Source organism: Drosophila tropicalis, unplaced genomic scaffold (genome assembly GCF_018151085.1).
Source record: "Drosophila tropicalis isolate 14030-0801.00 unplaced genomic scaffold, ASM1815108v1 contig_463, whole genome shotgun sequence".
In the NCBI taxonomy this organism is placed as follows: domain Eukaryota; kingdom Metazoa; phylum Arthropoda; class Insecta; order Diptera; family Drosophilidae; genus Drosophila; species Drosophila tropicalis.
In genome coordinates this window covers 1573198-1600522 of record NW_027172929.1, presented here as the reverse complement: position 1 = coordinate 1600522, position 27325 = coordinate 1573198, and the positions used below count along the sequence as shown (strand labels likewise).

The 27325-nt window shown below is 36.9% G+C and overlaps 4 protein-coding genes across 6 annotated transcripts; 2 read left to right on the top strand and 2 right to left on the bottom strand.

The window, feature by feature from the left end:
- Positions 1-998: 998 nt before the first annotated feature.
- On the bottom strand, positions 999-2446 carry Wdr92 (WD repeat domain 92). The gene is made up of 3 exons (XM_068286692.1): positions 2322-2446; positions 1977-2256; positions 999-1919 (listed from the first exon to the last, which is right to left on the bottom strand). The coding sequence occupies exons 2-3, from the start codon at positions 2249-2251 to the stop codon at positions 1070-1072; spliced, it is 1125 nt and encodes a 374-aa protein (XP_068142793.1). The 5' UTR covers positions 2252-2256; positions 2322-2446; the 3' UTR covers positions 999-1069.
- On the bottom strand, positions 2421-26889 carry LOC137574401 (arylsulfatase B). Of its 3 annotated transcripts, none has more exons than XM_068286690.1 (7): positions 26703-26889; positions 24754-24877; positions 24533-24692; positions 23821-24464; positions 23025-23756; positions 18454-18536; positions 2421-2527 (listed from the first exon to the last, which is right to left on the bottom strand). In XM_068286690.1, the coding sequence occupies exons 2-6, from the start codon at positions 24862-24864 to the stop codon at positions 18513-18515; spliced, it is 1671 nt and encodes a 556-aa protein (XP_068142791.1). In that variant the 5' UTR covers positions 24865-24877; positions 26703-26889; the 3' UTR covers positions 2421-2527; positions 18454-18512. The 3 variants fall into 3 exon arrangements, with proteins under 3 accessions (XP_068142791.1, XP_068142792.1, XP_068142790.1); XM_068286691.1 differs by lacking the exon at positions 2421-2527 and adding an exon at positions 6465-6583; XM_068286689.1 differs by lacking the exons at positions 2421-2527; positions 18454-18536 and having other exon boundaries at positions 22636-23756.
- Positions 2579-13566, top strand: Prestin (prestin). The gene is given in 8 exon segments (XM_068286688.1): positions 2579-2717; positions 3925-4083; positions 10044-10432; positions 10736-11375; positions 11443-11625; positions 11627-12187; positions 12250-12398; positions 12461-13566. Coding segments are annotated over 6 exon segments (2157 nt in total). The 5' UTR covers positions 2579-2717; positions 3925-4083; positions 10044-10403; the 3' UTR covers positions 13056-13566.
- Positions 17687-22533, top strand: Tsp74F (Tetraspanin 74F). The gene is made up of 7 exons (XM_068286693.1): positions 17687-17915; positions 18938-19065; positions 21051-21137; positions 21200-21391; positions 21536-21631; positions 21722-22018; positions 22076-22533. Exons 3-7 carry the CDS (start codon positions 21060-21062, stop codon positions 22121-22123), a joined length of 711 nt encoding a protein of 236 aa, XP_068142794.1. The 5' UTR covers positions 17687-17915; positions 18938-19065; positions 21051-21059; the 3' UTR covers positions 22124-22533.
- Positions 26890-27325: the final 436 nt, after the last annotated feature.

Below are 27325 nucleotides of genomic sequence, written 5' to 3'. Positions count from 1 at the left end.
AATAGTGATGCCATAAAACTTTAATAAGCAAGGACTATATTCGGTGCAAAGGACATCTCGGTAGTCCTGAGGAGAGCCGAGATATCAAGGATTTCGTGATTTTTCCCATATTTTTCGCCACTTGGTTAAATTTGGGACTTGGAAAAAAGTCCCAAGTCCAAAAAACGGAAAGGTGCTCATAACTCGGTCATTTTGTAAACGTTCTGGATATCCTTTGGCATGATGGAAGTCCTTGTTCGTCCGCATCGACTGATGTGAGGAGGTCCTGGAATGTCCTTCGAAATGTTGAGAAAAAGGGTATTTTCCATCATTTTTGTAACCAGCATCCTTAGACGACACCAACTTTTTTGGATGCCAATCTGTAGAGGTCCTAAAGGACATGCTAGGAAACCGTGTCCTTTTGTCCTGAGGCAGGATTTAAGGATTCTTGATGCAATATATCCACAGGACTTTGCCCGATTTCGAAAGCACATCCTTTTTCGGACATTGATCAAAAATGTGCTTTTATCTCAGTTATTCAAGGAAGATCAAGATACACTTTGATCAGGTTATAGTCCTTGACGTGCCGCTTCAACTGACAGTTTTTTTATACCAATCCAAGCTATCAAGGACATTCTTAAAAACAAACTTCTTTGGCTTTGGGGCAAGATTCGTGGATTTTGGAGCTACAAAGCGAAGAACGGATAACAAAATTAACAATTTATGATTTTTCATTTTTAGCTCCCAGGACGATTTTTTAAGACACACTTGTGTCAGAGTTATTAAAACTCAGTTTTCTTTGTTTTTATTGGTCTTAACATTAAGATTTAAAATTGCGTTATGCCGTATACACCGATTGAAATCTGTTGAAAATTGACTTAGAGTATCAGAAAACTAGGCGGAAAATTCGTATGGATAATGATATTTAAAAATGAAAAAATGGCTATTATACCGTATTCAATCAGCGAGTCTTGGTAAATGCAACAGATTTTAAATCTGCTTCCAAAAGGATGGTAAAGTTCCGGAAAGGTGTTTTTTTGTTTTATTGTTATAAGCACTGCATATCACTAAAATCGTACTCCAATGATACTTAAAAAGTATTTAACTTGGTGGTTATCAAAACCCGTACGCTCTGGTCGAATGCACCGCACACGGCTAAACCAAGTTTATCTGGATGCCAGTCAAAACAATGCACTGGCTGCGAACTCAATGTGACGGCGCTAAGCATTTGTAACGAACCAGCTACACCAACTTTACTGCCATCGGTATCATCGATGACACGCTTGTCGGGATATTCGTACTGCCAGAGGCGTATGGAACCAGTGCCACCGCCAGTTAGGAACAAATCACGATTCTGTGGCAAATGACGCACTGTCCAGACTGTGGCCTTTGGTCCACTGATGACGCCATTAGTTCCCACACTTCGGCCAGCGTTCCGTTCCTCCACATAGCTAAAACCCTTTTTAGCATGCTGAGTACGCAAATCGTAGACCAAAAGGCCACCTTCTAAGGTGGTAACACCCAGCTTGTTCATTGGTATATCACGACGATCAAATTCCAGGCCACAGATTCCATTCTTTAGCGTGGTCTCCCAGCGCACAGACAGTGTACGTAGATCGAATAGTTTGAGGTCACCATTATCATAGCCGGCTGCCACAACACGTTCCTCGGAATTGAAGGCATTACCAAATGCGACAGCCCAGCAATCTCGAGAACCACCCTTATTAATGCCATCACCCATTTGAGGTGGCGGCGACATGTCCACCACTGGCGATTGTCCCTGACGGATATCCCACACCTTGACAGCCCCATCACGGCTTCCAGTGACAATTTCTGGTGCTCCACAATCTACTTGAGTGCCACCAATTGCGTCAATGCAATTTATGATGCCTTTGTGGGCTTTCACATTGTAAACAGCCAAATCTGGATGCTCGAGATCTCTACAAGGAGAAAAATGAACGAATACAAACGAATCATCATGGACATTCTTCACTTACAGCACTTGTAGCCGACCCTCGAAATCCCCAATCGCCATGTGGCGATTCCTTAGCGAAGCTGCTCCAAATGTTCCACATTTGAAAGCCACCTTCTTGTCAATGGACTTGACTTTCACCAGTTTATCTTCGTTTAACTCGAAAATGTCCACTACTCCTTGACTATTGGCCTTAGAGCCAAGGACCACAAATTTGGCCGACAAGGGAATCCATTTTGTGTCGTATACGGTATAGCTTACGGACTCATGGAGATGTTCTATCATTTGGGGTTTATCCATGGTGCCTATAAAATGAAATGTTATTATCAAAATTTGTGATAAACTGATCGAAAATTCGGTGACAACTAACTTGTTTAAAATATAAAGTTTCTGTTGCCATAGTAAAGTACTGTCAGTGATGCCATCTCGATTGAAAAACGTTGTCGATTACCAGAGGCGAATTAAAGTTGCCGCATGAGCGAAGCGAATTCATGTTTGCAAAGTTTCTTTTGTCGTTAGTGACAACGTAAGTACAACGTAGTGATTGAAAAAGGTGGCAGCCCTGTGTTTAGAAAGCTTTGCGAGAAAGACAAAACATTCAGCTGTCTTTAAATTTCCTAGCAAAATGTGCAAGTGTAAATGCTATGACAACAAATTAATTCACATTATTTGAATAGTTTTCTAAAGCAAACCAAAAAATAATATTAATTTAACGCCAAAAGAAGAATCGAATATGTATTAGTCAAAAATAAAGACGGCGGCAGTGGTAATAGAAGCTTTTTGCAAACTTTAGAGTGCTTGTTTTTCTTTGTTACACCCTTGTGGTTAGAGTATATTAACTTTGGGTTGAGGTTTGCTTTCTTTTTGTTATGCATATTAGGCATTAAATCGAAAAGAGCTGAAAATAATAATTCATTAGGCCGATTATTATTTGTAAATGGAATTTTAAACTAAACATTATAAGAGCCAATCGAGATTGTACATGGTCCAGGTCGAAATTTAAATTTGTTAGAGTATGAAAACGTCAGCTATTGAAAAGTAGCCTGGCTCCCTCTGGTTTCTGTATGAGTTGGGGCTTTCTTACGGTTTCAGTTTTTGTGGGTCACTCGAACACTGTGAACCGTTGTTGCTCGGCGGAGCTTATTGCAAGTGCGTGCTGTAAGTGTGTGTGTGTGTGTGTCCGTGTTTCAGTGCATGTATGGGCCCCGTGCCTTTCGGCTTGAGTGTGTGTGTGTGTGCGATTGGATTGTTTCTTCTTTTGGCGCGAACCCCAACAACAAAAACAACAGCAAACAACGACAAATTATTTCTCAATAATAAACAACAACAACAACTCGCAGCGGGTGGTTAAATAACAAACGACAACAAAATATTGAAAATACAAAAAATTGAAAATAATAAAGAACTAAATTTCTAATAAATCGAATATTACTATATATTAGTTAGCAAGCAAGTGATAATTAAATGGATAACACATCCAATGAAAATCAAATTATTTATTTATAAATATAAAAGATTAATTTTTTTTTTTAAAGTTCAATTCTTTTTTGTTCAATAATACACACACACGCGTTTGGAAAGTGTTAATCAAACGAATTTCGTTCAAGTGCTAATTATACCCTGGCCAATGCCTAGAGTATACACGCTTTTCCGTATTAGCCGAGATCAAAGATCTATATAAAGATACATATGTGTGTGTTTAGCTATATAGAATCTTGATTGGCATGGGATTTATTATTTGTAGAGGGGAGAATCAAATATGTACATACATATAACAAGTCCTTCCGCTTATCAAAAACTTATATTACTTCTGCATAACACGATTGATTAAAGGCATAATACTATATATGGCAAAGCAATCAAAAAAATAAACGACTAAAAGACAAATTTTGTAAGAGTATTAGACACTACAAACTGCGCGGCCTATGGTTTTTATAAAGAAATTTTTGTGTTTTGTTTTTGGCCAACTTAAGGTGGAAGAGGGATACAACAAGAGGAGGCGCCGTTGACAAGTTGAAGGTGATAAACAACATTAAAAACCTACAACAACAACAAAAACAACAAAAGCAGCAGCAACAACAACAACAACAGTCAACTGCTTGATTGCCAAAAAAATAAAAATTTCCTAAAAGGTAAAAAGAAAAATGCACTTTTGTTGACTAAATTTAAGTTATCTTGCCCGGGGAGGAGACCAGAAGCACGTATTCCCTAAGATTTATTCCTCAATTCGGGCCAATCAAATTAATTGCTCTAATTGTGATACCCTGTGCGCGATATTGCCTCATCAGAGGTATATACATATAATCTAGGTACATACATACATACATAGCCAGAAAAAAGCATACAAAGTGTTTTTTGCCATAATTATCGCTTAGATCTTGAAATTTATGGCATTGTCAAGGTTTCTTGTTGGTAGCTAGGATAGGGTATCTATAGGGCGACACTTGGACATAGGATTTGTTATTATTTCCCCCCTTTTGTTTTTGCTTTGTTTCTACACTCATCAACTGAGTGCAAGTGCACTTGGCACGCTATATACATACATACATATATATCTCAAATGTATATACATATATATAGATGATTGTTGTGATTGTATCGGTTGGCGTTTTTATATATACTTATGTACATATATGTTTATTTGGTTGATGATTTTGCTGTCCTCTTTCACATTGATTGAATTCTGTATACCCTTTATTAGCGAATTTGTTCTTGATTTGGAAGAGTTTTTGGCAATATATGAATTGGTTAGGCCAACTCATATCATATAAGCCATGAGAATTTGTCGGCATAAAACAGAGTAAATTAGGTAAAGTCCATATACTTATTAACATTATGCATTGTATGCGACGAAAGAAAGGGTATTTCATAATTTTTATATTGGGATCAATTGGTATTGTTTTTACTTGCTTTTCTTTAATTTTATGGTTTTGTTTCGCTTAGTGCTTTATATTCAATTTGGCGTGGTCAATTACCTTTCCATGTAGTTGTTTGGCAAAACCCAATTTGGTAGTGGGTTTTCCGGTTGCCGACGAAAACAAAGCAGAAACGATATACTCCCAATTGATGGGTCGAGGAGGGGTGCAGAGTGTTCTATACCCTTTAGTAATAACTTGAGAATTTGATGACTAATTCTCGCAGATTAAAATGCCATCAATAATTTCATTAAGAAACATTAATTTTCCATAAGAATTGGATCTAGACATGGCTTTTTAGAATCGATTTATCTCTTTAGTAAGTTACAGTTTATATTGATTCAGATCGTCCATACCCAATACCCTAAGAACGAATAGGCCCTCCTGGAGTTTCTCCTCCTCCTTCAGGTGTGCCTTTTTCGCAGGGCTCTCTATGGAGAAATCAAGGTCACCTGGGGGCCAGATAATCAGTCTTAACTAATAATCGGTCATAAAAAGCAAAACATGGACTAATCCAGATAGTGCTTTTTCATAGAATTTTTGGCTCTGAAACAAACGGCTAACACCTGAAGTGGCCGATCAATTTCCGAACAAAGGAAATGGCAAGTCAACAAACAAAAGATTTAAGAAGAAATTGCAATATGTGGAATGTCGAAACAAAAAAGTAGCAAAATGGCAAATCAAAGCGAACATATCTACTCTGTATACATACATATGTATGTATATCATATACATATATCAATTGCCAGATACAGAAAATAAAGGCCAAGCTATTTGTCTTGATATAAAACAAATTTCACAAAATCAAAAAAATCAGTTTAAACAGTTGCGTTTGATTCATGTCAATTGAATGTTGCCCCAAATTTAAGCCCATTTATGTACATACACACAAATAAAAATACATATCTTCTATATATGCATATGTATGTATATATGTATGTAGGCGTGGCATTTCAATTTTTGTGCGTACCCAAGCAAAACTTATAGAAAAAGGGAAGAATAAACAATTAATATAATAAATATCAAATAATTGCCGCACAATTGAAGTCTAAATAAACAAACAAACAATAAATATAATTGAGAGCTTCCATTTTCCAATTCCTTCTCTGAAGTTTCGGACAAGAAATTGCATTATCCGCAAGTGTCTAAGTGTGTGTGTGTGTGTGTGTGTGTGTATTTGTATCTCGCAGATACATTTCGAATCGGCAATCTTTCTACATAAAGGCCAGAAATAATTGCGAAATAATGGGCAAATAAGAGGAAATCTAAAATAAATAAGCCAGAGTATCGATAGCTGGTTTTGTCTGTTACTGATAAGCACATATGTATGTATACACAGGTCTGGACTGGCCTCAGCCTCAATCCCCCCATCGAGCCCCTAATACCTCTCCCCTCTTTCGTATTGCAGGTCTGCTGCCCCTTTCAGTTAGTTACTTACTAAAAAAACTTCACGCAGGTGACTTTAATGGCTTGGCTTTTGGCATTATCATCATGTTTAGTTATTATTATTATTATTGTTTCTGTTATTACTGTTGATTATTCATAATATGCTTAGCTAACTTATCGTTTCTACACTGAGAAAAATCAAACGAGAATAATAAAGTTCACAAATTAATGAATTTTAATATTTACTTTGGCAAATTACATATAAAATCATTTCATTTATATCGGGGGGGACTTCAGTTTCACAATGTTTTAAAGGGTTTGGCTTCGGATCCTAAATAAAAAAAAGGGGTTAGAAAATGCTAAGAGAATCATTTAAGAGATTATTTGGAATATCCCATGATGATGCTTGATATGAAAAATGAATCACAAATGAATGATTTGATGCAAAATGGAATCCCGAATGGGTACAAAAAGTATGTTCATTCCGGAACCGATACCAAGAACTTATTTTTAGGCTATCGCCTATGAGCCTAATTAAATATTACTCACAGTATGTCTCGACTCTGATTCTTGGACTACCACTCATCTGTATCTCTCGCTGTTTCTTTCTTTCTCTATTTATATATTTTATAATATATTCATAAAACAAAAACAGAGCAGGCCCCAATAAATAATCAAATAAGACAGACACAAATATTTAACAAGAAAATGTTCGTTTATGTACTTTTTAAATACGTCAAGTTTTATCATCTGAAGGAATCCCGCCCCGACAAGATCGGCTAAATAAACATAAATATATCTAGTTAGACTTATGAAAGAACAAAAATAAAGAAACAAAACAAAACTACTGCAGTAGGCAAATGATTTTCAGATTTAGTCGGATCAAATAGTGCAAAGCAGGAAGTTGGGCCAGAGTGCAAAAGAACAAAACTATAGAAAGTTAAAGGAACATCCCCCTGAATACCACAAAAATATCGTCAATATGGTTGAAGTACGTATACCTACTTGGATTCTCTCTCCCTCTCTCTGTTGGTATTACATAATCGATATAGTTCGATATCAATGAAACGAGCTCGAATCGAGTGCTCCAGGCTTTAGTAGGATGACAAAAACTATTTCATGGCCACTTGACGCGTTGACTGATAAGAGAACAAGGGCCAAACTGTTATCAAGAGTCGACAACAAGTGTCTCTGAATCGAAAAATATTGAAAAACAGGTGCCCCACAATAAATGACATACGAAATACAAGAGATATATGTATGTAGCTACTGTATATATACATATATATATATATATATATATATGTTTGATGACATATTGTCAAATATTTCCATGTACTTAACCGATCTGATTGAATTGATTAGTAAAGTACATTTCAATATCCTCCATATGGACTGTTGATAAAGTGTGTATGTATTTTCTTACTTTTAACCACCTTCTCTCTCTGTGTGTGTGGGTCTTTTTATTTGTGTTTATGTTGCCACTGATCTTTCCCTGTTACCAGCTGACACTGCGAGTGCTAAATGACCATAAAAACGGTATACAATAATGGGAAGTACAACAACTTCAACTGGCTAACTGTGTGTGTGCGCGTGTGTGTGTGGCTGACTCAAGCAAAAGTGGCGAAAATGTGTTGAAATGTGCTTGTTTGTTGGTCTTTTAACGTCGCGACGTCACTACTGTGAGAGGTCTCCAACTCATATGTGTTTGGCAATGTAGTTCCCCTCCAAACGACTGTCAAGTTCAATGTTGGAGCGCACTTTTAGAAACCTGATTCGTCACACAAGATCATTCATTGGGGGTCGGGGGCGACAAGTGCAACAAGTGCTCTAAATTGATTTTGTCTCTTTTCGCAATTAAAGTGTCACTAGGTCAAATATTATATGTATGTATGTATGTATGTGGATGATTCTTTTAATGATGATTCCTATGCCATTATCATTTATCATTGAATCAGAAAAAATCTAATGACTAATATTCCACCAGGTACCCACTTATTTATCTACACAATATGTAGATGATAAGTATGGTTAGTGAGTGTGTAATACCAGTTTAATTGTGCTGCCCCTGGTCTGCGCATTGTTGTCAATGTCGGACCTATGGTCTGGAGGTTTAGATAGAGGTGGACAGGAAAGGAGGAGGGGACAGGCTAAAGTATAGAGGGACGGGTTGGGTTAGGTAGAGGGGAGGCACCTTCTCATTAGTTCGACTAACCGGTTTGCCGTTTTTTTTTTTTGTGTTCAAATAAATATAACAGTGCTTAACAATTGGCTTAACACAAAAATGGCTTTTGTAACAGCAAACGGACACACAGACACACACAAAACGATGAAAAAGGAAGAAGCACAAGTGTGAAAAGTCAAAACGACTAAAATTTCTGCCACCCCAGCTTTACGACTTATGTCTATGAATGCATATACATAGTTAATGCATCAGACTAAAAGTTAAATTCGTTTTCGTTTTTTTTTTTTGGCTATTCGCTTTTGTTGCCGCCGTTTGCTGGTTATCAGTTGGCGTTCACTTTTTTTTTCTTGTTGCTTATCTCAGGCACGAAAACCTTCTCCAAATCGAGCTCATTAATCAACCTTTTTGGCCAAAGTCATACCCCCACACACAGACAAAAATGAGTTGCACAAACACATGCTAAACCTATAGAAGTATGTTCATATGTATGTATGCATGTATATCTGTCTTTGTATATTGAAGTACACTCAACTACAAAATTGATGTAGTGTCAATAGTCGTCTCTCGTTCGTCGTCCCTTGTGCAATTATAAATATAAAAACTTAGACATCAACCATAAAGGTATTATCTATCATAAAGACCAAGTGCTTGATTGTTTAAACCAATAAAAAAAAGAGTATTGTATAAATATAATGACGCAAAATGCCCAGTTAGTTAGTAGTTACCCATTTTCTTAGTATAAAATGTCTACTTTCATTTACTTTGTTAAACAATTAACAAGTCTAGCTTGCGAAATGTTCAAGTTAAGCTTCAGCGTATATTTAATATTATTTACACAGATTTCCAGGTACTAAAACATGACTGGCTGACTAGCTGGCTGACTGACTGAATGACTGATAAAACTTCTCCGCCACCCCTCCCAACTACAAGGAAAGGCAAAACACGGACGTCAATAGAGGACAATTGTCAATAGATAAGCAGCGATTAGCAACAAGTCCTCCTCCTCACACTCCCTCTCTCTTCCTCTTACTGACTGACAGCCTCTCTTTCTCTGCCTTTTTATTTTTGGTTGTTATTATTATTCTGTTCTGGTCAGCACTTGGACACATGTTGTTCCAATGATTTGACCAATTAGCCCTTGGTGTTAATTTTATAAACAATTTTATAGAACAAAAAAAAAAAAAAAACAAATTCAACTTGTATTTATAGATCGCTTTCACGATGATCAATGTTTTAGTTGTGTTTTGTCTGTGATAAGCTTAACTTGTGGCCAGCAACAATTTGGGCCATAATAGGTATAAAAAATAGATGCTAAGTGGTTATGATGGAGTGTGTATTATATAAACTAAATCACAATAAGAATTGTGAAATAGTCTAATGAGGATATGTGGGGAAAATACGATAACAACTTGTATTAAACTATGCCTTAAAAAAGTTGCAAAGAACAAATAAAAGTTAAATTATTGATAAGAATATAAGGAAAATTGTGGAAGTGTGATAAACTATAAGCGGGAAGTCAACTAGCCAAAACCAATTTGGCATGAAATAAATAAATTCTTTTCCTTTTCAATAAGAGCTGACTTTATTTGTTCTCTTTCTCTCTCAGAAACCAAAAAATCATATAAAATCGGCCAGTAAAAGTGCCTGGAAGCGTTTAAAAGACTTACATGATCTACAGCAACAAAGACGATCCATACAAGCTCAACAGGATTCACCTAGTACCTTGTTAATACCACTTGAAAATCAAAGCAAATCACCGCATCAAGCTACTGGAGCCATACGCAAAATCAAAAACCAATCAAAAGTACCAGGAGCATCAACAGGAGCAAACGATTCTGTTTTAAATCTGTTTCGACAATCACAATATCAACGTGATCTTCAAATCCATCCCTATACCGATACCGATACCAATGTGGAACCTAGAAAAAGTCTTGATATAGTAGCAGAAGAAGTAGATATAGTCAATATGCCCAACGATAAAGAGAATCAACAAGAGTGAGTAGTTATTTCCGAACAGTGGGGGATCTGTGAAATGGGGGGGAGAAACGTTGCCCCCTAAAGTATGCAATAAGCAGTCCAAGTATTCGATTATTGAAACGTGGTTAGGACATTTTAAAATGTCCAGTTAGAGCAAACATTGTTGACAATTTTCAAGCTATAAACTTGTGGAAAACAATTAACACTTTTCAAGATTTTTGCATACTTTGGGGGTCAAAGTTCCCACCATTTCCCTTCTATGCCTTTCCAAAAGGGCAAACTTATTTCCGTAAATACAATTTTTGACTGTTTGTTTTGCAGAACCAAACCTTTAAATGGCAATACCACAAATAACAATAATAATGGAGGCGCACAAAGTAAACCAAAAATTCAACCGAAATATAGCATACATCGGGATGTCCTCACCCATGAGGTTGTGATCAAACAGACTGGCTATGCGGCCCGCGATAAGAGTATACCATCGTCGGTGCGCAGTTGTTGGCAAAGTTGGAATTTCTTTGCCCTATTTACGGGAGTTATACCGATACTGCAATGGCTGCCACAGTATTCGGTGAGACGTGATTTGGCTGGCGACATAATCGCTGGCTTCACCGTGGCCATTATGAATATACCTCATGGCATGGCCTATGGCCTTCTGGCTGGCGTTTCGGCCGGCAATGGCCTATATATGGCTGTGTTTCCGGTGCTCGTCTACATGCTGTTGGGCACATCGAAACACATTTCAATTGGCACCTTTGCTGTGGCCAGTATGATGACCCTGAAGGTGGTACAAACCTATGCCACCGTGGATGAGTCACAACCATCGCCAATGATGCTGACGGGCAATCCGAATGCAACATTTGCATTGGTAAATGCTACTTCAGCCACACCAATTGCTGGAGATGTTATTACCCATGTAGAGGTGGTCACCTCGTTGGCCCTGGCAGTGGGAATAGTAAATGTAGGTGTCAACAGTGTTTATCTCTTACATCTCCCGTAAATAATCCATATGTTATTTTCATTGGCAGCTTCTTATGGCCTTCTTTAGATTGGGCACATTGGCTTCTCTGTTAAGTGATCCGCTGGTCAATGGTTTTACAACTGCAGCAGCTTGTCATGTTGTCACAGCCCAATTGAAGGACGTTTTAGGCATTAAAGTGCCACGCTATAAGGGCGCCTTCAAGATCATTTACACTCTGATCGATGTGATAAAAAAGTGTCCCGCAAACGAATCTAATGAATTTCGGTTTCTGTCTGGGCGTCATCATATTCATGACCATTTGCAATGAGTGCTTGAAACCGTGCTTAAGCAAACGTTGTCGCTTCCCGTTGCCCGCCGAATTGATAGCTGTTGTTGGTGGCACATTGATCTCGAAATTTTGCAACATGCATCAAGAATTCGCCGTGGAATTGGTGGGTGTCATCCCAAGTGGTTTGCCAGAACCAACTCTACCACGCTTGGATCTAGTACCCAAAGTGGCCGTGGACTCCATAGCCATAGCAATTGTCACATACTCAATTATAATGTCGATGGGTTTAACTTTTGCCAAGAAGCATGGCTATGAGGTGCGTGCCAATCAGGAGCTGTTTGCCATGGGCATTGGAAATATTGTGGGCGGCTGCTTCTCCTGCATACCGATGGCTTGTTCGCTCTCCCGATCGGTTATACAAGAGAAAACGGGTGGAGTATCGCAAATAGCCTCATTGGTATCGGCATCCATGGTAGTGGCCACATTGATGTGGATTGGTCCATTCTTCAGTGATTTACCCAGGGTGAGTGGCAATGCCTAGTTGATTGAAATTAGCATCATTATCTTTATCTTACTCTCTTCCAGTGTGTGTTGGCTGGCGTCATTATTGTTGCCCTCAAGCCAATGTTTATGCAAGCCAAAGAGTTGAAAAAGTTCGCCAAGCAAGGCAAACTGGAAATGTTCACCTGGATCTCTACTTTCCTGTGTGTGGTACTCATTGACATTGATATAGGGTGAGTATCAATGAATTGTTGATCAAAATTCAAATGTAATAATATTTATCTATTAATTGCAGCCTGCTTATTGGTGTTTGTATTTCACTGCTGGCTTTGTACATCAAGGGATTAAAGCCCTATTCCTGTTTACTTGGCTATATGCCCGAGGCCCCTGGCATCTACATGGACCTCAATCAGCATCGAAATGCCATGCAGGTGCCCGAGACACGTATCTTTCGGTATAGTGGCTCGCTTAACTTCGCCACTAGTTTGTTCTTCCGACGTGCTCTGTACGAGGCAGTGGGCCTGGACAAGCCCCAATCGAACGGCAGCAGTCCGAGTCCAAGTCGGAGTCAAAAGTCCTCCTATTCGCCTGTCTCCCAAAATGGCGGCAAGGCCATTGCGAATTGTGAATTTGTCGAGTCATCGAGCTTATTTAAATTCCTCATTCTTGACTTTTCCATGCTGGGACACATTGATGTGGCCGGTTGTCGGACATTAAGTGACCTGAGCAAGGAGTTAAAGGCGCGTGGAGCACGCCTATTGCTGTCCAGTCCGGTGGATCGAGTTTATGACACATTGGTCCACAGCATGGCCCTGAGTGAAGGACCATTTGAGATCTTTCCCACGTTGCACGACACCGTTGAGTATGCCAATGCATGTCGAACTGCGTGATAGGAAATTTTCTACAAATGTTTTTATTTTCCTAAAGATGCAGACGCGTTTTGTGATATGTCCAAGTGATAGCTTGTGAATCGTAGCACCAAAACCCCCCTTTTAAATCCCGCTCCCGCCCAATTCCTCTTTCCTAGCAAACCCCATACACCCCACCCATCTTCCTAATTAATCAATTCTAGTTGCTTAAGAACCATCATTTTTTTTTTAGAAAGAAAACAAACAAAAAATATTTGTTGCCGTCTTACAATCAACAAGATTTTTCCTAGCTTTAAGCATGTAACTTTAAGTGCCTTCATTCAGAAGGAAGTTCAGGAAGGAGCAGAACATGTTACCTACAATAGACTAAAATGCAATAATTAAATTCTACATTATTATTATTATGATTCTTCTGTTTTGTACTTAAAAGCCCACCAGTTAAGTCAATAGAGTAACTTACATTTGTGAATGTATAGCAACAACAAAAACAACAAGAACAAAACATTACATTTTTGTCCAATTTGTACCAAAATGAACAATTCAATACATATACATATATTTTAGTCAATAAGAGATTGTGTATAGAAACTGTATAAAGTGTATATAAATATGCAAAAAAAAAAAAAAAAAAATTAATGAACCTAAAAGTACTATCTATTATTTAATACAATAGTGTGGGAGATGTTTTAGAAGGCCCAAGGACTATTTAACTATGGACTATGGAAGTTATCTTAAGCAGGGCATAGCTAGAAATTTGCAAGTGCTTACTTAGGGATTATGATAAGTATGGATTTTTTTTAAGGCTAACGGAATGATGCAGGATAAATTCCCATTTACTTCTCTCTAGCTATTTCTATCTTTATCAATTTCGCTACTTACTCTTCTGTCTCTTTTCTGAAAGCAAAAAACAGTTGCCTACTTTTAGGCACTGAATTCAAAATGTCAAAATACCATCCACACAGATTCCTAAGGCGTCGTCGTCCAGTCAACGGAAATACCCAAAAAAAAAAAAAAAAAATACAACTTTTAAATAAGCCATGTTTAGAGAACATACGAAAAGGTTAAACCTGAGACGACACATCACCACGTACAATCATCGAGCTGACACCGAGCAATTAGCGGGCACATGACTAAAGTTAAAATTTTGTATACATTTTGTCATTTTGGTTATTTGCCTTAATTTGTTTGTATATTTATGTATCTAAAGACTGTGAGTGTGTGTGTGTGCGTGGGAGGATGGAGGAGGTACTAGAGTACTAAAGAAGGCGGCCCTAAGCAACAAAAGTAAGTTAAGACATTTGTTCAGAGAGTTTCCGACTATAGCAACTGATTAGCCATCATGTGAGGGCCAAATGACTATTAGCCAGTAGTTGAGGTCAACTATTGCTGCAACTTGTGCGGGGAAAATCGTCAAAAATTGTTAATCTTGTTGGTGTTGAAACGTATTACTAAACAAATATATATATTGTATATACAATATATACATACGTATGTATGTAAGTATGGGAACAATTAGACGGATTGACTTTTAGCTGAGAGCTTGTTGCGTTTTTTGCGGTTGTCAAGGTGACTTTTAAATGTGTTAAATGATATGCTTAAAAACATAAATTGTACTATATGCACATGTGGGAATGGAAACAAGGACTGAGGAATAGATCGATATCGATTAAAAACCAACTTGAAGGTTACTTTCAAGTTCTAAAATGGGAATGAACTACTCAATATTAATAATTTTAAACCAGTCCCCCCTCAAATTCAAAAAATAACTGCAGGCATGCAAAATAAAGTGCAATAACCTTTTCAACAAACAATGAAGCTCAGCCCAGCAAGTAAAGATGGACCCTTTAAACTAATTCCATTCCACCTCAAGTGGACAACAATAGTAATCTTGTTTTCGCCAACATTGGAAGCCAACTTTTTCCAATTGCCCTATTCAGATTGGCAAACCCTAATCCTTTTAGTCTTTTCCACTCGATTGCAGGCACAACGCTCTAATTACGATAACTACAAATATCTCTACTAAATATTAAAAAAGTAGTTGCAATTCAATGTATAATTTTCTATTAAAAGCGTCAGCACATAGTAGGGAAAAAAACCATAGCTAATCCTAATGGAATATATTAGTAATTTGAGATCACGATGATTCAAGATTATGATATTAAAGTCTACTTTGTTATTCTTTTTTATCTCTAGATCAGGTAAATGAATGTACTCTCATCAATTTGCATAGGACTCATCAGCTTTTCATACTTAGAATGGGTATTTTCGACTTAAACAATCACAGGTATTAGGGTACACTTTATTTTAAATATATAGTTAGTTTCAATAAACACTTTAAAGGGCATACAAATAGAAATAGGGCGAAAGCAGCCCGCATCTTACAAATTTTTTGATTACTGAAAATTCGATTCAAAGATTATTCAGTTACAAAGTTGGAAAAATTCTAAAAATATGTCGAATTTAATCCCATTATTGAAAGTGTTAACTCATTATGATGCTGTTCTAAGTTGCATTATTACATCAAAAATGGATATTTCAGTTGTTGGATTACAGAAGGCATCGCTTTGGCTTAATCCGGCACCGGGCAAAAGTTTATTTTTTTTTTTTAGTATCCGCCCCCCTTATTAAAATGCAAATTAAAAAAAATATCTAGCAGAAATAATGACAAGAAAATGCTTTAAAAATTTGAGTCATTTGTAACAAAAATATTATCTAGATGGAGCATGTATTATAAGGGATCCAGTACTCATATGGATGACTCCTCATCCGTTGATTAGATCATCAAAAACAAACACGTCTGTTAAATTTGGGTAGAAGAAGGTATAAATGAGGTTCCTAGATACTAATCACTCCCTCGTTTCAGCCTTGATACGACCCCAAAACGCGTTGCAATCATTTTTAGAATTCAACGATTTAACGCCTTTGACGCTTGTCACCTTCAGGGTTTTTTGCCAACTCTAATCACATTAATCATAGAATCAAAATTGACTTGTTTAATGTGAAATAAAGAATATTTCTATACTCACAAATAAAGTATATACAGTTATATATGTTTATGTATGTATAGAGTATAGTAATTGTGTCATAGTGAGCTTTGTCGGGCCTTCTAGTTAGAACATGTATTAATGATAGCAGTCAATATTGTAACAAATATGCAAACGATTTTCAAGTCATTGCTTGACCATTTTGCTTTTACATTGAGTAATTTTATTTTTTACCTATGTGAAATTTTGTTGACTTGAAAATGTTTTTATTTTTTGTTACTCATGTACATTTTGTTGTATTTTATTGCAACTATAAAAAGCAAAAGGTTCCCACAGTGAGCGTGTGTAAGATGCAAAATTAACAGGCAGAGTAATTGTTTTTGGCCAGATTTGCCATGCAACTTGAGGCATTTGGTGGGTGGACAGTTAGAGGCAGAGAGAGAGAGAGAGAGAGATGGACAGAGTTATGGAGGAGCAGGAGCAGGTGGGGTACTTTTTGGATACACGATGACAAGTTGCTGGTGTTAACATGGCCATAAAAGTGCTAAACAACCCAACAATTTTGTGGTGGTTGGCCTCACAACAATAACAATTTAAACAATTTGTTCAACTGCTGTATATTGTAAGTGGATGAGGAGACGGTTTGGGAGGATGTGCGGAGGGTGTGACGACCAACAAACAGTTTTGGTATTTGTTATCAGCCGCAGCCACGGCCAACTTTGACCTTAGTTAGGCAAATTGTTCAATTACCTTAACAAAAACCAAAAAAAAAGAGGAAACTAAAATTGTTTAAGCTAAGTAATTTACACAGTTTACACACAAATTAACCGAATTATTATTGCTGAAGGTAAAGAGTTTTAAGTATTTTTAAAGAGAATCATTAATTTCGAAAATAGAATAGGATTAACTCCTTTTCAAATTTTCATTTTAATTTGTGTCCTAAATATTTCAAAGAAGAAAATGGGCGATTATTTTATTGACTTTCCGCATGGTTCATGACACATACATAATGTGTATGTACCCTATCCTACCCTATATTGGTAGGGTATGTCGAATTATCTATTTATAATTGATATCAAGAGCAAACTCAAATTGACCGCTAGGTGGAACCATAAACAAAAGGGGAAGAGCAATAGATTCAGCTGGCTTTAGGTTAAGACGAGTGATTAGAGCAAACAAGTGATTACAGGGAATGCTTTAGTCGGTTTACTAACTTAACAAAACGGTATTTGTCTCTTATGTTTACTTAACACATTCTCATATAGTGGGTGGATGGGGATGCGGGGAGACCCAACAGCGGGACGGGGCGCTTACCTAGTCTATGAGGCATCTCACATGAAACAACCGAATCATAAGACAACGAAACAAAACGAAATAAGCAATATTTTTGCGGTTTTTTAAACTCCCGATTCTGTCGGTCTCTCATTCTCTCTGCTTGCCCCTATCATACTCCCTCTTCTACTCTTCTTCTCTCGCTCTCTGTCTCTCTCTCTCTCTCTCACTCTCTCTACATATGTATATACCTTCTTCTCTCTTTTACACCTGTTGAATTTTGCAACATTGTTGTAATTTTTCGTCGCTTGTTGTTAGTGGGTTTTTGTATGTTTTTTGAAGACAAGACAACGAAGCTCTTTGTGAAGGAAATTAATAAAAAACCGATCGTACAAACTGTTCCCACAACCAGTTTCAAGCCAACGTTTGAGCCGTGGCGTCGGATCAAGTGATCGCTCGAAATAGATTTTTACTTGTTGCGTTTTAGCGTTGTTATTTATTTTTTGTTGTTTGTTTTTTTTTTTTTTTTCTTTCCTTCGTATCGTTAACGTTGTTGTTTCTGTGAACACCACCAACAACCAGGAGAAATATTAACTATTAAACACACATCGATCGGGAATACATAGTGAGTTGAGGTCCCTTTGACAGTGACAACAAACAATAAAGTTCCCAAAGAGCAACAACAACAACTGAACCCAACTGAAAAGCACATATCAACGATTTTGTGGAGACAAATGCCATAATATGTATATAATAAATGTGATAACAGTTAAATATCGTGATCTATGTTCCCTACACACACATATGTACATATTTCTGTTTTAATAAATTTGCAAAAAGCAAAAAAAAAAAGAAGCCGAAAAGCAATAACTGAAAACAATAAATTCCTACAATAATCCAGATCTAATATCAAGGCAAAAATGTTGAAACAACCAACTAAAAACAAACACAAAACATAAGTCGGTTACACCGACTTTCAAACACCCTGTATATATTTGATATTCGTATCCCAATTTGATATCCTTTCTCTCAATGGAATGCTTATAATTATGAGTACAATGAATCCACCACCAGTCTGACATTCCAAAAATCATGATAACTCACTTCAATGGCCATTTAGTATATGAATTCTACATATGATATGTACATACGCACTTACATACCTGTTACACAAATGTTTGTGATTGTGATATACCTCTCTCTAAACCATGGATATAGGGTATTAAAAGTTGCTCCCCATGGTGAACTGGAATAAATGTAGAAAGAAAAAAAAAAATCAGCAATCGTACAAGTAACAATATTTATATATATAAGTATAGATATATATACATACATATGTATGTATGTATATCTATAATAAGTAAATGTATATAGCAAGTGTATGTACATACATATATGTACATATGTGCTGGAAACAACAATTATCAAGAAGCATACAATTGCTGCGAGACAAAATTGATAAATAGAATAAATAAATATGATAATTTGATCTAAGCCAAGTTCGTCTACGATTTGCAACCTAATATATTTGCATTAAATATATATGAACAATGTGAATAAAGGTCTAAATTTTACAACTAAGAAAATGTTAAATGAAAACTATTTTTCCTCAACCACTCTCCCTCTCTCTTTATCGTCCCTTTGTAGGCTTTGTGCAACCAAGTGTAACTGACAAATTAACTGAAACGAAATTTACATAAATAATATACAAAACAAACGCCGTCAAAATTGGTTACCTAACGAAAACTTCGTTTGTGCTACACGAAGGCAATCGAGTAAGTATACAATAATAAACAAAACTTTTTATTTAATAACTACTAGAGACCACCAAATAAACAATGCCTCTGCCTGCTCCAATTATAACTCATTAAATCTTTTGGTTACTTACTCTTCTCAGACTTTGTTCAAGTGTCTGGTGAAAAAAGACTTAAAATTGAATTTTTAAATCCCAAAACGGTTTTGACAGTTTTATGGTTTATTTTGATTTAAGCTTCTGTGTTTGGTAGCTGACCAAAAAACAAAAAAAAACCAACAGCAGGCCGGACACACAATTTGAGCCAGATCGACTTTTATATACCGGTTAATCGTTAAATTTTTAATGAAGCTCACAGTAATTAATTACAAATTTATTCTGATTCTGATTCCATTCTCTGCTCCGATAAATGTGTTTCTGAAACTGTATTTAACCTAATCGCTTCAAATCTAGTACTAAAGATTATATATATTCTTGATTCTTGTTAGATTTTAAATTAATTTCCTCTTAGAGTATTTATATTATAAGCTTAATAATGTAAACAAACATTGATCTTGAACAATTTGTGACCTTAAATTTGATATTTTTAATAAGATAAGATAAGTTTTGCCTATATGTATCTTCAGTGCAGCAATTATACATAGTAGGTATATGAGAAATCAAGGCTCAGATAATGTGTGCAACCTCAAGTTAACTAATGATTCTCAGAAATATGCATAAGTATGTGTGTACTCATACAACACATCTTATTAACTGACTAGAATCATTAATTGATCTTTGAGTACTAAGTAATTTCCCACCATTTTCAAATTAAATTTAAAGGTACTTAAAATTGGAAATAAGGTTAGATAGAGATGTAGAGCTTTACAATCATCAAAAGTCAATTAGTTTTACGATGCAAAAGTGCAAAAAACAAAGAAAAAAAAAAAACCAAATCGAGTCAGATACTTAAATACAAATGTATGTATGGATGTGTGAGGGTATCTATATTAGATAGTATAACTATTAGAACGCTTGTCAGACAACGCCCCGTAATTAATGGCGACTTTCAGATGACTTACTGTCTTCTTTACGACACGATTTTTGTTGCTTTATGCTTAGGAGTAGAAATCGTCGTTGTTGTTGTTGTTGATAAAAATTATAAAATATTCAAACACTGTGAGAACAATTTTGTTGTTATTCGTTCTGCTGTTGTTGTTTTAATAACCCTACAATTAACTGAGGAGCTGTGGAGAATATGTAAAGATATATAATCCGCGAAATGAGATGTCGTTTTTTAACCGAAAGACGATTACTCACATAATTCACAAGTCACAGTGTATGATAATTGCATTTAATTTATGTTTAGAACATCAAACAGTTCAAAGCAAAAACCAAAACAAACACAAAAAAAAACGTTAAAAAGTGATTCAGTAATCGAGATATTTAGGTTTTTGTTTCGTTTTTTCTTCTTTTTTGCTTTTTTTTTTTTTTTTTGTTCACTTTGTAATCCTCTTATACCCTGATTATGATGAATTTGTGTGTGTGTGTGTGTATGGAAAGACGATATGGGGCGGGGTTTGGTGGGAAGTTTGAGGAGATTTTCAAGTTGCGGCTAATTGCCTGACGAATTTCGCTTGCCTGCGGCTGCTAACTGAAAATAATAATAACAATAAAAAAAACAAACTAAGCCTCTCTACAAAGTCGGTAGTCGCAATAGTCAAGAGCGATTCCGACCGACTATATAGCAAATAAATGAACGCTTGTTGCGTTTAACAACATTGCTACTCGAAGTCTCCGTCTCCGTCTATCTGTTGGCGTCGCTGTTGACGTCGCTGCCGCAGTCACCGTCATCGTCACCGTCATAAAAGTGGGTCATGGTTAATTGTACTTTGGTATCTCTCAGCAGTGTGCGCATGCGCATTTGCTGTCTACGCATTGTTTCTCTAGCTGCCGTTTGAATAGCTTCACTCTATTCACTATATTCGATAAACAACTGACACAATTGTCTGCCTTCTTATCCTGCAGGACGACGATATGGGGTTCAGTTCACGTATGGACTGCTGCGGCCAGTTCGTCAAGTATAGCCTTTTCATAGCCAATTTTGTAATATTTGTAAGTATGACAACAGCAACAAAAGAAAACAATTTGTTTTATCATTTTTAATTCCCCTCAAGGTGGGTGGCGCCATTGTCTTTTGCCTAACACTGTGGACCCTGGTGGATCGTAGTTTCGTCAATGAACTGTTGGGAACAAATCTATTCTCGGGCGCTGTTTATGTTCTACTTGTCACCTCGATTATCATTTGTCTTGTATCATTTTTGGGCTGTGTGGGCGCCGGCAAGGAAGTCAAATGTCTGCTCTTAACGGTAAGTAATACAGAGAGTGAGAGAGAGAGAGAGAGAGAGAGAGAGAGAGAGAGAGAGAGAGAGAGAGAGAGAGAGAGAGAGAGAGAGGGGAAGCGAGAGATTTCCAATATTACGATCGCTTGGTTTACAATTTTCGATTTCTAGTATTTCATCATTGTTGCTTTGGTTTTCGTGACCATGTTAATTGGCGGCGTTTTGGGGTACGTTTTTCGTGAGCGTGTGCAGCAGACCATGCGACAGGTAAGTAGCCCCAAAAGTAACACTTGCAACTCTTTTCGTTTGTTGTTGCTGTGATTTTTATTAACTCAATTGTCATCTGCCCGAATATAGGAAATGCGCTCCACCATGGCATTATATGGCAGTCGTCGTGAAATAACCCAAGCCTGGGATTTGACCCAGGAACGTTTACAGTGCTGCGGTGTGGATACATGGCATGACTGGAATCGTTATGGGCTAGTCCCGGAATCCTGCTGCCAGGAGCTATTCGGTGGACAGCGCAAGGAGTGCACATTATTCCCCACTGTCACCAATCTGTACAATCAGGGTTGTCTATATGTGACGACCAATTTCATAAGGGATCATGCAGCAGTTATCGGTGGCACATCCATTGCAGTGGCTATACTTATGGTAAGATGAATGATCCAACCAATCCATGGACATACATTTACTTAATGACCATTGCAGATCTTTGGCATGATATTCTCCTGTTTACTATTCAATATGATTGAATAGCGCCATCCAGGAGGGGGAGGAAAGGCACAGATCGTTGTCGGTGTTGGTGCCGGTGCCCCCAGTTGGAGCTCACAGGAGACCCATTTTTAATTGTATCTGTTAAGAGTATTATCCCATTGTGTGTATGCGTTTAGTTGTTACATACTTTAGTGCGTGTGCATGTATTCATATTGATAATTGAGTGTTATCATACTGTTACATAAATTTGTATTATTATTATTTTTTTTTTTTACCCATATATATCTATATATATATATGTATATTTGTAATGCCCTATGGTTACTTATTTTCTCTGTTATAAGAACATGAAATCGTTATAGTGAGAATTTTGTTGTTTTGCCTAACAATCGATTGCTAAATACAAATACTTGGAGAACAAAAACAAAGAAAATTAATCGCCCACAGACAAAGTTAGTACATCTTATTATTTCGATTTGAAGGCTAATTTGCAGGCGCAGATTAGGGACAGATTCTTAAGAGAATTAACTCGTTCACAAGCCAAAAGGGGCAGCAAAATTTAAATTTCATTTAATAAAAAAAAAAAAAACGTGTGACAACAAATTTATTAAGACTTAGAATTTAAGGTCGAAAGTATGCAAGAGCAAAGACTCAATCATAAAAATTGTGATCCTATGAGATTTGTGTGGAATCGTGCGACTAATTGCTAAATGGAATGTATGTGCTTTAAGGTGTAGGTGTGTGGTGTGTGTGTGTGTACACAAAAGTGTTTTGTATTATGAAATGTGTAGATGCATTGGAATTTCTTATTTAATTTGGATTTTTTGGAATTAGCTTGAAGATTATTCCTATATTTGGATTATATTTACAAAAGTCTAAGGAATAAAAGCACACATAGCCATGTCGTAAGATTCCATGATACTATCTTAGGGCTACCACCTACCGCCGTTTCGTTCCACCATTCCCAATAGCCGCCATGTAGTTTTGGATTAGCCCGCTCATCTGATATGGGAACTCTGGCACTGGGAATCGCGTTCTGGCGAAATTGTTCAACCTCTTGTGAGAGGAACTGCAACTGCAGTGGATACAAATTGGCCAGATTGAAGCGTTCGCAAGGATCTTTGGCCAGATTGAAGAAGCAGGGTGCTTTGAGCGGTTCGCATAGATAAACATCTTGCAAGTGATCTTGTTCATTCATGGGACAACGATGGGTGGCCTCTTCGCGCATTTGCTCTATACGGTCATTGGTCAGAGATTGTGATCCAATTACAGCGTGAACATCCGACGAGAGTACCTGCTGGACATAGTATGGACTGAGGGGATCATCTTGTCCAGACGCCAGTTCGCCCAACCACTGATCGTATTTACCCTCAAAACTGGTGCCATTCACATACTTTAGATTATCGCGCATATATGATGAATAGCCAAAGACATCGTCCATAACATGCAGCAATCTGCGAGGCTGCGGTTCCATATTACTGGATAGTGAGGGCCACATATTAACACCATCGAGTTTTAGATTCTCGGGAAGTTTTACATTGGCGGCTGCTGCTAATGTGGGTAGCCAATCAATGGCATGTATAATCTGATTTGAGACATAACCACGTTGTTGCAAAAGCGGACTCCAAATAGCGCCAGCGGAACGAATGCCACCCTCCCAGGGGGATTCCTTTTGCTGTTGTTGGATACAGTTTAAATAATCGTATATGATAATTTATATAAAATATCAATTTACTTACACCACGGAAAGGATAATTTGATCCCTGATTCGAGTGTATGCCCACAGTGGGTGCTCCATTGTCCGAGTAGAGTAGAATAATGCTATTATTAAGCATTCCATTATCCGATAAGGCTCTCACAGTCTGTCCCACACTCTTGTCCAAACTAGAAATCATACCGGCATAGGTACGTCTTTTCGGGTCGCTGATGTGTGCAAATTTAGCCACCTCTTCTTCAGGTGCCTGCATTGGATTATCCTCGTTGCCAGTGTGCACGGCTAGATGACTTAGCACCATAAATAGTGGACGACTCTTGTCATGCTGTTCTATAACTCGTTTGGCTTCCGCGGTGAAGGCATCTGTGGCATATGTGCCATTATCCTGGGGACAGGGATCCAAATCTCTACGGAAGTCTACGCCCTTTGTGTAATTTTTGGTCAACATATGTAATGTGTGATCATAATAGTCAATATAACCATTGTAATAACCATAATGATGATCAAATCCTCGCATAGTGGGTGTAAGATCCTTTTCCCAAAAGCCCAAATGCCATTTGCCAATCAATTGGGTCGAATAGCCTGCATCGCGGAAAAATTCAGGCATCAGGCGCTCTTTTTGTGGCAAGCCCCAAGGTTCATCGGTGATAATCACGTAATGTTGCATTCCTATTGAAGCAATTGTAAGGTATATATGAAATGGAGTGGAATCGTTGAAATATATATAGATCACTTACCGGTATGTATGGGATACTTTCCAGTCAATAGAGTGGCCCTTGAGGGTGTACATAAATTGGGCACATAGTGTTTATTTAATAGAACCCCATTATAAGCCAAAGCATCGATATTGGGGGTTAGGATTTGATTTGAACCATGAAAACTTACATCGTTGAAGCCCTGCAATTGCCATGTAATGGATATAAAAATGTCTCCTTCCATAATAGTTTTTGGGACTCACCATATCATCGATCAATATAATGATTATATTTGGTTTACTTGAAATAGTCTCTGCTTGGCTTAAGCCAAGCATTAGGTTGACAATCAGGATGAAAGATGGAATATTTAGCATTTTGTATAAGAAACTGTATAAAATAAAAGATGAAACAAAGTATTAGAAAAGTCCAAGTACGAAATAACTATATTCAGATTCTCAGTTTTGGTCTTTACTGACCTTGGCAAGTTCTATTTATACAATCGTTAGACAGTTTACTAAAAAGGTTTCGCTGATGTACATGGTACATTGTAGGGTTTAAATTGTTGTCATTATCTTATATGTATAATTGGCATTTTCGCCAAATATTACAAACATACATACATATGTATGTATACATACACTCGCATAATGTGTATTATTTCAAGTTGATTTATAGTCATTTTCCCCATCTTACATAACTCTCTTTTTGAAACTCACTGCCCAGTTCATTCAACCGAACCTTGTGCGTTTTTTTAACAATTGTTTAACTGTTTTATATAAAGCACAAGTACTTACGGACTTATACATACATACACTTATACTTATTTGGGATTGTTTTGTTTATGAGGCATTTTATCTTCTTAATTGTTAAATTGTCGCTGCCAGAAAGACATCATAAACATTCCGAAAGAAAACACACTTTGCACACAATCATTAACAAAAAACAATCTGACAACTAATTTCGCTATAAACAGATATGGCAATTCAAATTGGGCCATGATTAAAAGCTAATTTACTTGAAAATTGAGAGCTACATAGTAATATGTAAATTCTAGAATTTTGTATCACGATCACAATGAGAACGTCCAGCGGTTCAGAACTCTCGTCGGCTTGACCTTCATGGATCGCCAAACAGGTGGCGTTGCCTATGGTCAGGGTCAGGAAACTTACACACTAAAATCGTACGAAAGTAGAACTTCACTTGACATCTAGATGGAGAATAGACTGGTTTCAATTTGGGGTTTTTTTCTGTTTCCCCGATGCATTATACAAACAGAGTGAAGAGCTTGGGGGAATATTCTTGACAGTTAAATGGATATTCATTCGCGATTGTCAATGGCATAATGAAAGCGAAACTGGTTTAATTAGTCGCCACAATCCGCGGGGCATTTCAACATCCTCGCCATGCTACAAGCTTTGTGTTTCCTCTTTTTTAATTAAGCGATTTACTTTAACTTTAACTATCTGCAGCGACTTGAGGGCTTACATTTGTAACTATGAGCATGTAAGTGAATATTGGGCAAGCCCCTGCTTTGGGACTGCTTAGTGTGTTTGTGGCTGACAACTACAACATTGGCCAACAATAATATCACAAATTTGGCAACTAACACTTTCAAGTTTAATTTCATATGTACCTCGGTCTAGTCTTAAATGTATTGCGGATGTCCCTTAATAATATCAAATATCTAATTAAAATGTTTACTCAATTAATTTTAATAAATTCATCTACCAGATATTACAAGTTTACAGATATAAATTTGAAACTGTTTCTTAACTGTTTCTTTCTTTTTTGTAACTGTTTCTTTGTTTTTAAATGACTTATCTTCATAAATCTATGTATATTTGTTTAATTCTCACTTTCATTTGTTTGATAATGCGTGAACATTGATTTGAAAGATGTGCGCATAATATTAGCCAAACTCTAGTTGTTGATTAAGTCAAGTAATTGATTAAACCGTAACGACAACTTTTGCCCAGTCACGTGCTTGGGGGTTCAAACACGTGACTATAACAAATGCAAATTATTTTTGCATTTTGTTTTCATCGCTGTCTTTATAGGAGTATTATCTCAGTGGAATTTCCAAATGGTTATTGGAAAATATTTGCCATTTTCAATTTTATTTACTTATGAAACTGTGTACTTTTCTTGTATTTTCACAGAGTTTAACTATTAATCTATTGCAAAATCTCAAATTGTAAGAGTAAGTGTTCACCTTTGCACTTTGCTGCGCCTCGCCAACTAACAACAACAGGGTAAACACCTTTCCCCCTCTTCTTTTTTATATTTCACTTTTCACTAGGTTTTTTTTATGGGTTTCGATTGCATCCACCCACTACAATGTATAAGCAACTCAAAGTCTGTTGTTGATCCGATCATATGATGAGATCCTTTCAGCTGCGTCTGCTCCAAGCGACTAAACGGGCCGGCTAACAGTGCGAATGGTTTTAAGAGTCAACGCTTTTTCGTTGGCTCTGACGTCACAAGTCGTGCGCGAAAATAAAAACCTATAAAGAAAACACACGCATACACACACACTCGCACACTCGCTGTAAAAGCAGTAACTAAAACAACATGTTTTTGCAAAACCAACCAAAGCAATAACAATAAAGGCAATTGCAAAGACAAAAAGAAGATAAAACCAGAGAACCATTTCAAAGTTTATATACCCTTGCCGATACCCTAACAATAGATATACGTACATACATACCTCCATAGAAGTGTGGGAGCAATCGAAAGTGTAGTTCCTAAGAAATGATGGCCAATCTTTAGAACCAAAAGCCTAGAATTATATTTTTGCGCCATTAGTTTCTCTTGGATTTAGGATTAGTTTAGAAA

Coding starts and splice junctions, on each gene's coding strand:
- Wdr92 (XM_068286692.1), bottom strand. CDS start 2,251: ATGGATAAACCCCAAATGATAGAACATCTCCATGAGTCCGTAAGCTAT. Junction 1,920..1,976: donor GAGGGTCGGCTACAAGTGCT/GTAAGTGAAGAA, acceptor TTCTCCTTGTAG/AGATCTCGAGCATCCAGATT.
- LOC137574401 (XM_068286689.1), bottom strand. CDS start 24,864: ATGCTAAATATTCCATCTTTCATCCTGATTGTCAACCTAATGCTTGGC. Junction 24,693..24,753: donor TTATATTGATCGATGATATG/GTGAGTCCCAAA, acceptor TGGCAATTGCAG/GGCTTCAACGATGTAAGTTT. Junction 24,465..24,532: donor AAAGTATCCCATACATACCG/GTAAGTGATCTA, acceptor TTGCTTCAATAG/GAATGCAACATTACGTGATT.
- Tsp74F (XM_068286693.1), top strand. CDS start 21,060: ATGGGGTTCAGTTCACGTATGGACTGCTGCGGCCAGTTCGTCAAGTAT. Junction 21,138..21,199: donor TAGCCAATTTTGTAATATTT/GTAAGTATGACA, acceptor ATTCCCCTCAAG/GTGGGTGGCGCCATTGTCTT. Junction 21,632..21,721: donor TGCAGCAGACCATGCGACAG/GTAAGTAGCCCC, acceptor GCCCGAATATAG/GAAATGCGCTCCACCATGGC.